The sequence below is a fragment of the Peromyscus eremicus genome, chromosome 15 (genome assembly GCF_949786415.1).
Source record: "Peromyscus eremicus chromosome 15, PerEre_H2_v1, whole genome shotgun sequence".
In the NCBI taxonomy this organism is placed as follows: domain Eukaryota; kingdom Metazoa; phylum Chordata; class Mammalia; order Rodentia; family Cricetidae; genus Peromyscus; species Peromyscus eremicus.
The window spans coordinates 12,210,161-12,223,673 of NC_081431.1; the positions used below are offsets into that span (position 1 = coordinate 12,210,161).

A 13,513-nucleotide genomic window follows, 5' to 3' on the forward strand; every position below is an offset into this window, starting at 1 on the left:
ATCCACAGACAGTAGTGGTGTCAACAGTACAGTTTCTTAGATGGTTAGTACAGACTCTCCTTACTTAGCAATCCCATTTTTAGGTGGCTAGCTACCCGAGAAAATGAACAAAGACTTACATGTCTCGGCACGTGATTCTTAACAGTGAAAGAATGAAAATAAGGCCTGGTACTGTAGCTCAGTAAGAGAGCGCTTGCCCTGAGTTCACTCCCCAGCACCACCAAGTGTGTGTGCGAGCCGCGTGCGTGCATGCATGCGTCTCCTCGTCCATCAAGAAATTTAAGTTATGACTAAAGCCCATGCTCAATAAAGCACCTACTCCACAAGCATAAGGCTCTGAGTTCAGATCCCTAGAACTCACACGTCAAGGCAGTGCATGCCTATGAACTTAGTGAAGGGCGGCTCCCCGGAGCTCACTGACCAACCAGTTTAGCCAAAGAGGAGTGCTGGGTTCAGTGAGGACCTGCTCAAAGGGGGCTTACTTCTACGCCTGTTGGCTATCATCAATTGTGAAAAATAAAGTGGAGAGCAACAGGAGGACACACCACCAGCTCTGACCTCTACATGCATGCACACATATGTACATATGCATACATTAATCACACCACAGCATGGAGAAAACTAAAAATATGCTAAGCAAGAGAAGCCAGACCAAAAAAAAAGCAAAAACTGTAAGGTTGCATTTATATAAAATTTCAGAAGAGGTTTAAAACAAACCGACCAATGGCCGCCTGGCACAGGGGCATGTGGGTGGGCTGGTATTTCGGGGGTTAGACGAGGACTCCTGAGTCCTGCAGAAGTACTCTTGAGCTTCATTATCATGGAGGTTCTGTGGCTGCATACACTCAGTAAAGTGCAACCAAGTATGAAAACAATCGCCTGTAAAGTATGTCAACTAAATCTCAGTACAGTTATTTTTCAAAAATATCACTAGCATTTTCCAAGCAGAGTGAGAGACTTTCTCCTCAGGAGCTGGAGCTGGAGTTCCCTCCTAAAGCCCACAGAGGGAGCAGCGTTCTCTGCTGCCCACAGTACACCACTCGTACACTGCTGTTTACTAGCTGTTGTTTTGTCTTATGGTGCCGGGCATCAAGCCCAGGGCCTTGCATACACTATCCAACGCTCTACCACTGAGCTACATCCCCGGCCTGCTGCCGCGATGTAAGAAATGCCTTTCTACTCAAACACTGGAGAAGTTTCTATACCTTAAGAACACTTATCAGTTTGGCTCTTGGTGCCTTCTCTCTCTTGAGAAATTCGTATAAGTAGATGTGGGCATTGGGGTTTGAGGGGAACTTTTCATCATACGCATAATTGGTGAGTATCTCTCGGGCTCCGTCTTGATCACCATAGAATTCCAGCATCTGTATGAAACAAAGCACGTCTTAGGTTAATTCTGTATAATAACTCCACAAAAAGAAGCTACAAGCTTATGCTAAGAACAGTAAAAGTGACAAATACTGTAGAGCAGACAACAGCAACACTAATCTGCTTTTCTAACGTCCCTACAACTTCTACAAAACAGGATCAAAGGGCTACATGTGGTCTCATTTTTTCCTTGAATTTGTTACTGGAAAATGTAGACTCCCAATGTAAGAACAAGATATCCACGTCCCCAAAGTAGAGAACACTACTGACCAAGAGTGTGACTCAACTACCTCAGCGCTCTTATAACTTCAGCACTAAGGAGTACATGATAATTACATCTCCTACCTTTGAAGTGATTCACAGATGAACTAGATTATCTTCTGATAGCAAAATGGTCACTTTAGCGCCAAGCATGCCCAAGCCCTCGGTTCTTCTGCAAGGACTCTGAGGAACGGGGTAGCTTTATAAACTTTCTAAAAGCCACTGTTCTCCTCACCCCTTATGTTGTGATTTGGTCCAGATTTTTCCCACTTCCCTTTTACATGGCACCAAATCTTTAGCAATGATTCTGTTTTTACATATGTTCAACAATAAAAACGCAGACTTGCCAGTCAAGATTTTATCACTATGCACATGGCCATGACAGGTATATTTATTTTTCTCATCAATGTCACCAAAAACTTCACAGAAACAACTAAAAGAAGGAAGGATTTAGCCAGGTGGTGGTGTCACACGCCTTTAATCCCAGCACTCAAAGGCAGAGGAGGGTGATCTCTTGAGTTTGAGCTAGCCTGGTCTACAGAGCGAGTTCTAGGATAGCCAGGGCCATACAGAGAAACTCTCTTGGGTTAGTTCAGAGGGTCAGAATCCATCAAGAAAAAGAAGACACAGTGAAGGCTTAGTCTGTGAAAGCACGTGGCAACTACTCATGACATGATACTGGCCAGGGAAGGATGGAAGCAGGCCCCTCCGTGAGTCCTACTCCCTCCAGCCCGGCCCCTCCGTGAGTCCCACTCCCTCCAGCCAGGCCCCTCCGTGAGTCCCACTCCCTCCAGCCAGGCCCTACCACATGAAGGTTCCACAATCTCACAAAGTTGGTGACCACCAGCATTCAAGCAACTTAGTCTTTATAGGACATCTCACATTCAAACCATTAAAAAGTTAGCCAGGGGTAAAACTAAACAAGACTAACTTACATAGCATGTTAGTAAGCGGAAATTATTTAGACCAAAAAAGAGAAAACTTTAAGCATTTCCTCTATTAGCTTCCTTCTAATCATATGACAAAAATTAAACTAACACAATCTTGTACTTTTGTTCTTGAGAGAGTTCTACTACAAATGTAGCCCAGGCTAACCTAGGGCTCAAGCTTGCAGCAATCCTGTCTCAGCTTCTCAGCGCTGGGACTACAAGCACATCGTCACCCTGGCCTATGAAAAGCGACTTACCTCCACATAACTCTTCACAAAAGGATCCCAAACCCCAGGAGTTTTAAGCAGTGCACCAATATTTGCAGACGTCTTGCAGCTCTGGCTGAGCATGTTTTGGGTTTTTGCGGTATAAGCATAATCATCTTCATCTGCTCAAACATAAGAGAGTCATACATTCATTTAGAGAAGCCATAATAAGCAAAACAAAAAAAAATTATTAGAGAAGCCATAAGCAAAGCTCAAGCCCGGGTGGATGCTGGGTGGACGCTGGTAAACGCTAACAAGTACAAAGAGAACTAACTAGTACCTCTTATGAAATGCCCAACTCCCCCACAGGGTATTGGCAACCCTGAGTCTAGCCACCTCGAAAAAGCCATTGTAGACCACACCCAAGGTTAGCTAAGCAGCTGACTATCAACTAACGTAAGCATGAAGATCCACCCTCTAAACCAAACCAGGGCACCGTGATCTACAGAGGCAGCAGGCGTGACAAAGCTCAATAACGCTTTATGTCATAAAAACAGGCACCAGTCTAGGAACAGAAGGACTCACTCCATCTGAACTTTTTTTAATTTTTTAAATTTAATTAAAAAACAGCTAACAAGCTTGATGAAATCTGAGAAAAAGACAAGGCATCCTCTGCCACAACTTCTGCTCACTACACTAGGTTTTCATCAGGGTAACGAAGCGAAGAAATGCAATGACTCTAGACTGAAAGAAGAAAAATTATCTCCATTCAGATGACATGATCCTGGTACACAGAAAGCCTTAAAAAATCCATGAAAAACTCCTCAGAGCTGGTGGGTGGAGATGGCTCAGTGGTTACATACACTAATTGCTCTTACAGGACCAGGATTTGATTCCTAGCACCAACATGTTGCTCACAACCATCTATAAATCTAGGCCCAGGGGATCTGATGCCCTCCTCTGGCCTCTGCAAGCACGAGAAATGTATGTGGTGCAGACATACATGCAGACAGTATACACAGACTTTAATTTTTAAAAACTTTATAAGCATTCACAATTCATTAAGATCATAGGATATAAAACTAACACACACACAAATAGATTATGTGATGGAGCACAGTGGTGCACACCTTAAATCCCAGCACCTGGGAGGCAGAGGCAGAAGGATCTCTGTGAGTTCCAAAACCAACCTGGTCTACATGGTGAGTTCCAGACAGTCAGGGCTACATAGACCCTGTCTCAAAAAACAGTGGACAGCAGCTCCTGAGGATGACAATCAAGCTTGACTGACCTCTGGTCTCCACATTCCCAATGTTCACGCACACCTGAACACAAGTACACACTCATATGCACACATATACACACTCAAAGAGCAACAAAGGTAATACTTAGGAATAAATTTATAAAGATATGAAAAATTATACTCTGAAAAGTAATATTGTTTAATACATTTGAATGTAAAGTCACCTCATGTTTACAAAGTAGAAAACTGCTAAGGTTCATCCAAAATCCTATAATCCCTATCAAAATCGCAACAGCTGTTGCATAAGCTGACAAGTTGATATGAATGATTTCACAGTTCATGACAATACAAGGGGCTGAGCAAAGTCTAAACAATCTTTAAAAAGAGCAAGGTTGGAAGATGCATACTATCATTTCCAAACTTATTACAATGTATAGTAATCAAAACTGTATGCTACAGACATAAGGATTAACATACATAGACCACTCACCAGAGAAATCAGAGCCCCAAAACAAACCTTCATGATTATGAGCAACTGATTCTCAGTACAGCTGACAAGACAAATTTAAAAAAGGAACACTCCCCTCTGCGTCCTCCCCCCCCACCGCCCCCGCAAGACAGGGTTTCTCTGCAAAATAGCTCTGGCTGTCCTGGAACTTGCTCTGTAGACCATGCTGGACTCAACTCAGAGACTCTCCTGCCTCTGCATCCCAAGTCCTGGGATTAAAGGTGTGCACCATCATCATCTCCTGACTGAAAGGAAGAGTTTTCAAAAAGTACAATCAAACAGCCACATGCAAAACAACAGGGTGTATTGTTACCCATCTTATGTACAAAGAAGCAACTCAACATGGATTAAACATCTAAATATAAGGACTAAAACAGTAATAGACTCTTATAGTAGACATCCTTGTAGATCTGAAGTCTACAACCAATTCTGCCGGTGCCCATGTCAGAGGAGCAGCACGTGGCAACTGAGCTTCAGGAGTTTGGTTCACCAGAATACAAGGCACTGATGGGTGAATCCCAGATAGGCAAGGTCCCCAGGGCTTCAGCTACAGAACGTCTCTTGCTACTGTGATGCCTTTTAAATGTTTGTTTAAATGTTCTCTGGTATCTGGCATGATGTGAATGGGTGTGGGAAGATTCCACTGCCTCTAATGTAGTGTGATTATCTCATGGAAATATTCTGTTCTACTGGGCATTTTCACCTGTGCATTATTATGAAGATGATTCCCTCTTAAGCTGAACTGTTAATTGAAGTAATGATTTTATACAATAATAGTGTTAGTTTAAACAGAATTTTGATGATTAAGGATTTCTAACACATATAGTAAGATTATGATAGAGGTTAGGTTAGTGGCAAAGTTAATATAGGTAAAGGTAAGATATAGTGTTGCCCCCGCCCCTGAAAAGTAGGGGCTGCAGAGGATAGAACACAGGAACAAGGAAGTGTCACGCAGCTAGGACTTGGGAGTTTTCCTTGAGGAGTCGTATAGACTGTGGTTTAGGTTAAAGATTAAGGAAAATGATCTAATCCCAGGTGTTAGGCTAGCCAAAGTTCTTTTAATCTTTATGTTGGGAAATGTGTTCATGGTTTCAATGTACATCATAGCTTTAAAAAAGCTTTCAATAATGACTTCATGTAACTAAAAAACAAAGAATTGGGTGATTAATTAAGATAATTGAACAGAACTCTAAAATATGAAAAGTAATTAGTAACCTGTTTTTCTGGCAATTATAAAAACTACTGTCTATGTGAACGGTTGTGGCTGGAAGCCCCTGATCTGTGAGAAGTCTAAAAGAGAAATAGTTGACTGACCTCATGCTGTCATTAAGCACAGCTCTGGTTATTGCCCTGTGGTCACCACCTCGTGGTCACCACATCCCTCCTAATCTATGGGCTGCATGAAAACTCTCGGAGGTCTCTGGCCCCTCACTGGGCACTATCACTGGTACAATAACAGTGACTGACTTTTTCCAAGCACTGCTGCTGAAGCAGATTAATGATTCAACCCCCACCCTTAGAAAGAATTTAGACATGCAGAATTGTTAGTAAAGATAGGTTAAGATGTTTTCGTTAATGACTTTGAGGTAGAAAATCTTGGGGAACAACTGAAAGTGTAGAAAGACACACTTAATAGTTGAGCGAGGGACGCGTTGAGGTCATGAACAAAAGCAATGGCAGCCTGGCTACTGCTGGCTGATGTGCCTTTCTTGCTAGGATGAGTTGGTGATCAAAGGCGATGACTAATTCCTTGTACCTATTTCTGCCCTCGGCTTCCTGATATGATTTAATAAAAAACTGTTAATGAGTGGGTATGCAACCTGAGGATTTAAAGTAGAGATGATTGTTTTTCATACATAAAAGTTCAGATTTGTGATTCTTTTAAGATTCTTTTATAAGATTACCTGCATCATTTACAGTTGTTATATGGGGAAGAATATAAATAAAGGCAGAGGAATTGTCTTAGGGTTACTATTGCCGCAATGAAACACCATGACCAAATCAAGTTGGGAAGGAAAGGGTTTATATCTGGCTCACACTTCCTCATCACTGAAGGCAGTCAGGATAGAAACTCAAACAGGGCAGGGTCCTGGCAGCAGGAGCTGATGCAGAGGCCTTGGAGGAGTCCTGCTTTCTGGCTTGCTCTACATGACTTTGACTTGCTCAGTCGGCCTTCTTATAGAACCCAATACCATCTGCCCATGACAATGGGCTGGGCCCTCCCCCATCAATCACTAATTAAGGAAACGCCCTACATGCTTGCCCTCAGCCCAACCTTATGGAGGCAGTGTTTTTTCCACTTGAAGCTCCCTCCTCTCTAGTGACTCTATCTTGTGTCAAGTTGACATTAACTAGCTAGCTCAGGAGTGATTACTAGTTAGGCACAGAGGAAGCATTAAGAAGACACATGAGCACAACTACCAGGTTAAGGTGAGAGCAATGACCAGTTCCCTAATCTGTGTGGTGGTTACAGGGATGGGAATTGTACATGTGTTCATTCTATACTGTATGTGTTAAATTTAATAAAAGGTTTGAAGCAGAGTTAGTTTTTCAAAAGTAACAGCTAACAGAAGCACAAAATGATACTTCAAAGTAAAAAGGTACACTGATTCTTTTCCCAGTAGCTCGGTGAGTTAGTTTCAGTCTGTGCTTAGAAATGAGACCAAAGCCGGGCAGTGGTTGCACATGCCTTTAATGCCGGCACTTAGGAGGCAGAGCCAGGAGGATCTCTGTTAGTTCAAGGCCAGCCTGGTCTACAGAGTGAGATCCAGGACAGGCACCAAAACTACACAGAGAAACCTTGTCTCGATTTAAAAGAAAAAAATTTGAGGCAAGCAAATGGAAACCGTTTACTGGTTTAAAGTAGTTATTTACTTTTCTTCTTACATGTGGTACTAAAATGAGCAAGTTATTTCGTGACTGTTCGGACTGGTATTTACCACTCCTTTGGATAGATAACATTGTACTTTTTTTCTGCACGCAGTTGTATGGTTTACCCTGCAGTAGATTTAGGGGAGAGGAATGAGAGGAGCTTTCAGAAGATCTTTAACCTTAAGTGTCTTTAATGAAGAAAACAAAAAAACCACAAGCATTTCTGCCCATACAAGCCCAGTGCTTGCTTGAATTTTTGAGACAGGATCATGTAATATAACCCACCCTGACCTCAAACTCAAGATAGCCTCAGCCTCCCAAGAGCAATGTGTCTTCCATCCCATCTGGATGAGCTCAGTGGTCTGTGTGACCCATGCTGCCCTGCTGTCCCTTCACCAAAAGAAAGCTGACTATGGCCACTCACCAAGCTCTGACAGCTCCGTCTTCTTTTTGGACCAAGTGTAGTACTGTAAAAGCCCTTTGTAGGCCTGAACAAGGTTGATCAACACTTCCTGAGAGGACGACTTTTCCCCATATCTCCATGTCTCTGCATCGCTGAGATTTCTGTTTGCATCCTCAAGCATTCCGTGATGTAAAAGATACAATGCATGTTGTAAGGAGATCTGCACCAAAAAGAAGAACCCACTGTTGCTAAAGTCAGAACTAATAGTCAGAAACCCCAGGAAAGGTGTAACATACGCTGGCCTAGTCCTGAAAACTACGCAGTAGAACCTTCAAACAAAAGTGAAAGCTCAACTGGGCAGTGGTGGTGCACGCCTTTAATCCCAGCACTCGGGAGGCAGAGCCAGGCGGATCTCTGTGAGTTCTAGGCCAGCCTGGTCTACAGAGTGAGATCCAGAATAGCCAGGGCTACACGGAGAAACCTTGTCTCGAGAAAAGAGAGAGAGAGAGAGAGAGAGAGAGAGAGAGAGAGAGAGAGAGAGAGAGAGAGGAAAGAGGGTGAAAGCTCAGTGGTATAGTCTATACTCTGTCATTTACGTTTTTTAATCAAGCAAAGAAAGACACTGTGAAACAACTAACCCTGTGTAACTGAGAGTCACAGAATACAGTGCAACACAGTGAGAGAACTGGGCAGAGAGGCCACACTGTAGCCTCAACTAGTTGCTCAGGCCATACTTCACCTGTTGTCAATGACCCTTCAGAAGAGGCTGCTCAAGATAAATGACACAGCCTTACCTGCTTGACCTACAGCAGACAACAGCCTAACTAACAACTTCACACACGTCAAATACGCTCAGAGAAAACATCCTGCCAGGGAGTGCTGAAGAGTGGATTTAAAGGGAAAGAGGATCCCTGAAAGGCAAAAACAACCACAGAGCTGGGCGTGCTGGCCTCAGCTGGAATCCCAGAGCCAGGAAGGCTGAGAAGGACTGTGAGCTGGAAACTAGCCTGGGCTACACAGCAAGGCTCCGCCTCAAAAAAAAATAAAAAGTGTGTGGGAGCGGGGGAGTGCTAGGAAGATGATTCAGTGGATAAGCTATGCAGACAAAGCATGAAGACCAGAGTTTGGATCCCCAGAACCCACAGAACAAGTTGGTAGGCATTGGGGCCTGCCTATCACCCCAGTGCACAAGAGATGGATCCAGGATCCCAGAGCAAACTGGTTAGCCAGATTAGCCGGCCATAACTAGTTAGCTCTGGGTCAGCAAGAAACCCTACCTCAATAGGTAAGGTGGAGGATGATCAAGAAAGACTCCCAGTGTTAACATCAGACCTCCAGACTTAAGACTCTCTCTCTCTCTCTCTCTCTCTCTCTCTCTCTCTCTCTCTCTCTCTCTCTCTCTCTCTCTCACACACACACACACACACACACACACACACACACACACACAAAATTAGAAAACTGAACAAGTAAAAACAAAACCAAGAGCCAGAAATGCACATTTTATGCTTTGCATGCTGTATAGTTTCTCTCATATTTACTCAACTTGTGGCCAAGTTCTTATACAACTTTACAGTCTTGAAAAAAAATTAACAGATTATTTATAAAATTACTAAAGAATGGTGTTCTTTTAGTTAGGAGTATATAATAGAGAAGAGGCTATAATACTGTGGGATGGTCTCAGCCCCTTTTGCAGAAAAACTATTATTAAAAGACAGGAATTCGGAGAGAAGGGTCTATCCAAACAGCAGGAACGTTACAGCATTTGAACAAGTTCAAGTTCCTACTTTGTTTCACAGTTTGCTTTTTTCCAAAACTGCCAGCTTGGCTCAAGTCAGGTCAGCAACCATGTGAGGACTGGCTGTGTCCACAGTGAGGACCAGCCTCATCTCTGAAGAACTGGGTTTGACAGCCAGAGACAGACCAACAGGGTTCCAATCCCATCACATGGAAGGTGGCTGGAAACCAGAAACGAGCAGTCCGCACAGTAGTGTTCTCCCGTCTCCTTACCCACGGGACTTAACGATTTTCCATCATTTTCTATCTCAGCATTGATACAGGCAATTAAAATAAACACACATTAAAAATATAAAATCTGGGGCTGGAGAGATGGCTCAGCAGTTAAGAACATTGGTTACTTTTCCAGGGGACCCAGGTTCAATTCCCAGCACCTACATGGCAACTCACAACTGTCTGTAACTTCAATTCCAGAGGATCTGACAGCCTCACACAGACATACATGCAGGCAAAACACCAATCAATGCTCATAAAATAAATAAATGATTTTAAAAAATATATAAAATCTACATTCTTACCTTTAAATAATTCAAGACACCAATATTTTTCATCCGGTCAGCAAAGCTATTAAAAGTCTCCACATTGCTTCTGGGGTGATAAAATAGAATTTCACTTCCAAGCTTCCAAATGATCTATCAAAGCAGAAATCAGTATCAAAACAATAAATCCTTACCTTATCCAGTTTCTTCCTACAAAACTGTGTTTGTTTTTTCCTGATTATAACATTTAAAAGCAACTTATACTTCCTCTCCATGGAGACCACCAGTCCAGACTTTACTACACTTCCCTAGCAAACCTGCACTCTTAAGTAGGTGGTAATCACTACATCTCAAAATTCTGCTGGATTAGTGATGTTTCTGTTGCTGTGACAAAACACCATGACCACGGCACTTAGAAGAAGAGTGTATTTAGGCTCACAGTTCAGAGGGTTAGTCTGCGACGGAGCACAAAGGCATGGTGGCAGCAAGCTCACACCTTAAGGGCAAGCATGAAGCAGTGTGATCTCTACACTCTGACAGTGCCACCAGTGGAACCAGAGCCTATGGGGGCATTCTCACTCACACCACTACCCTAGGTAAGAGTAAGAGTGCCATTATTAAATCAGTGCTCTCTAGAAGGCACCATTAAGATGCATATTCAGCGTAAACTTAAAAATCAGTATGAAATGGTAAATCAGAAAACAGGTTCCTACAGGGCTAACTCATCTTCAACCCTTCAAGCGCAGACAGCAGACATGTCCATGCTCCCCGAAATCTCATCTTCAACCCTCCAAGCGCAGACAGCAGACATGTCCACGCTCCCTGAACTTTCATCCACACTGAGTGTATGTGCTATGTACTTAGGCTGTCAATCGAAGAGTATTTATCAGAAAAGACAAATTGTAATGAAATATATGTCCTCAGGCCACATTTTGGTGACACAACTTGAGCTCTGCTTTTCTCAGGGAGCAAATGTCTATTTCTCTTTCAACCTAAAGTAGATGAATAAAATCAGGAGTCTCTAAAAGAAAGTTGCCTCTGCCTCTTTTTCCCCTGCTGGGCTATCAGGTGTGCACTTCCACATCTGGCTTTTTACACACCAGGACATCAGGAGTGCTGGGCAAAGGGCAGGACGGGTATGCGAGCGGAGTCACTAGAAGAGGCCTCAGGAGGGTGGAAGTGGCTGAAGAAAGACCTTCCAAGAAAAGGAAATGAAAGGGAAAGCGTTTGCCTCACCTGCTCCACGGAAAGCAAGAGCAGTGAGGCTAGAGAAGAACACCCAAGGTACAGAAATGGGGTCAGACGGGCAGACCAGGAAGAGGGTGAGCTCATCCTGAGGAAGGCCCCAGCAAGCAGAGGACTGTGGCTGGTGCTCGGGAAATGGAAAGCCACCAGTGTTCTCATAAGCAAGCACGGCTTTGAGAAGCCCTGTCCCCATCACTAGTCAACAGGGAATGCAAATCATAACACGAGCAAATTCTACTTCACAACTCGAAGTATCAAAAAAGACAGGCATGGTTGCTCATGCCTCCCAGCCTCAGGAGGTTTAGACAGAGGCCTGATGTAAACCTGAGTCTGAGGCCAGCACGGTATCCAAATCAAGACTGATAGATAGATAGATAGATAGATAGATAGATAGATAGATAGATAGATAGATAGAAAGAAAGAAAGAAATTATCAATGAGGATGTGAAAAAATTAGAACATTAAATATTGCCGGTAGAAATATAAAGTGGAAAAGCCACTTTGGTAAGGAGTTTGGTAAAACCTTAAGAGATTAAAGGTAGCGTTATCATATAACCTATAACTCAGTACATACCAAAGAGAAATTAAAGCAAGCCCCATGCAAAAACACACACATGAAACGTTGAGCGAATCCAGGTATTCCATACAATGGAGTCCTGACAACGAAAGGAAGGAGTGAGCCAGGCATGGCGGTGGCAGACCCACCACCCCAGGACTCAGGAAGCAGAGGCAGGGGAAACAAAAGGCCCCGTGGACAGAGCTAGACGCAGAACTGCCAGCAACCGGCTGCGTCCAGCAGACTCCCAGCGTCTACCTCAGGGGCAGCCTGTCTCTTGTAGGGGTCGGAATCCTCCAGGGTCTGTAAGTAACTGTGCATATACTCCGCAGCCCGCTGCCACTGGTGCTTCAGCAGGGCTTCGTGGATAAAGCTTAAACACGCGCTTGTCGTCTGAGTGAAGTCCCTCTTCCTCTTCCCTCCAGTCACTGCAACAACGGACAGAAGACGGATTACTCCACTGACTCCAATTCAGCTACTCAAAAACCTCAGTAAACACAAGTTTTTTGTGTTTTTTTTTAAATAATTTATTTAATTTTACTTTATGGACATTAGTGCGAGGGTGTCAAAGCCCCTGGAATTGGAGTTACAGACAGGTGTGAGCTGCCACGTGGGTGCTGGGAATTGAACTCAGGTCCTCTGGAAGAGCAACCCATGCTCTTAACTGCTGAGCCATCTCTCCAGCCCCAATAAACACAAGTTTTAACAAGGGCAGCAAGTGCTATGATCCAGCCTATCCCAGAATCAAGCCCACTAACTCAAACCCTGCCATATAATATTAGTTTTAGTGGTCTCCCAACCGATGATGGAATGTTGACAAGTAGTCCTGCGTGGATCTTATGCAAGGAGCCACTGTGCTATACATTTGGTCTTTCCATACTCTTGAAATTAGCTTACATAGAAACTCAAAGAAGAATCTGAAAACCAAGCTGGACACAAGGGCACTGTAATCTGAGCACTAAAGAGGCTGAGGCAGGACTGTGAGTCCAAAGACTGCACTACATAAGGAAATTCTGCCTCAATAAATATAGTAGATAGCCTTGTCCTACCAGCTCCCTATATCTTTTAAAACTGATTGTTCCTTTACTAAATAACTTGGATAGAACCTTCCAAAGGAACAGGTCCCAGTATTTAAAATGGGCGAAAGTCACCAATGCTATCATGCTAGGGAAATGTGGTCTTTATCACCCACTAACGTTCAGAAAACTCCAAGTGAACCTTTTTTGTTTAAGGATCAAGTTTCCAGTAATTCAGTACTAGTAAATGAATCAAGATGCACACAGTTGTAAACATTAGCATCAGCTAGGTCTGTGAAGTACTGAGAATCTCCATGGTAACAGTGCATGAGCTTAGTTACACTATTACATTATAGAAGAGACAAGTTAGACTGACAGCTCCTTTTCCCTCTAACCAATCCTGTTTGGCCAGCAGTCTTTTTCTTTCTTTTTGTTTGTTTGTTTGTTTGTTTTGTTTCTATTTTGTTCCTGGTTTCCTGGGACTCACATGGCCCAGACTGACCTCAAGCTCACTATGTAGCCAGTACAACCTGGGACTCTTTCTGCCTGGTCTCACAAACAATGGAACTGCAGGTGTGCACAATCATCCCTGGTTCCGGGCCCTAGTCTTCCAGCCAGACTCCCTTACTTAA

At 43.4% G+C, this 13,513-nt stretch overlaps 1 protein-coding gene across 4 annotated transcripts in view; it reads right to left on the bottom strand.

Annotated features, from left to right (window-relative positions):
* Positions 1-13,513, bottom strand: part of Taf1a (TATA-box binding protein associated factor, RNA polymerase I subunit A) — a 37,146-nt gene that overhangs the window by 18,022 nt on the left and 5,611 nt on the right. For all 4 annotated transcript variants that reach the window (XM_059280652.1, XM_059280651.1, XM_059280650.1 and 1 more), the window contains exons 3-7: positions 12,124-12,293; positions 10,105-10,218; positions 7,811-8,009; positions 2,816-2,946; positions 1,206-1,364 (exon numbers count right to left, since the gene is read on the bottom strand). In XM_059280652.1, the coding sequence (XP_059136635.1) occupies positions 1,206-1,364; positions 2,816-2,946; positions 7,811-8,009; positions 10,105-10,218; positions 12,124-12,293 (773 nt within the window). The remainder of the gene's footprint in view (positions 1-1,205; positions 1,365-2,815; positions 2,947-7,810; positions 8,010-10,104; positions 10,219-12,123; positions 12,294-13,513) is intronic.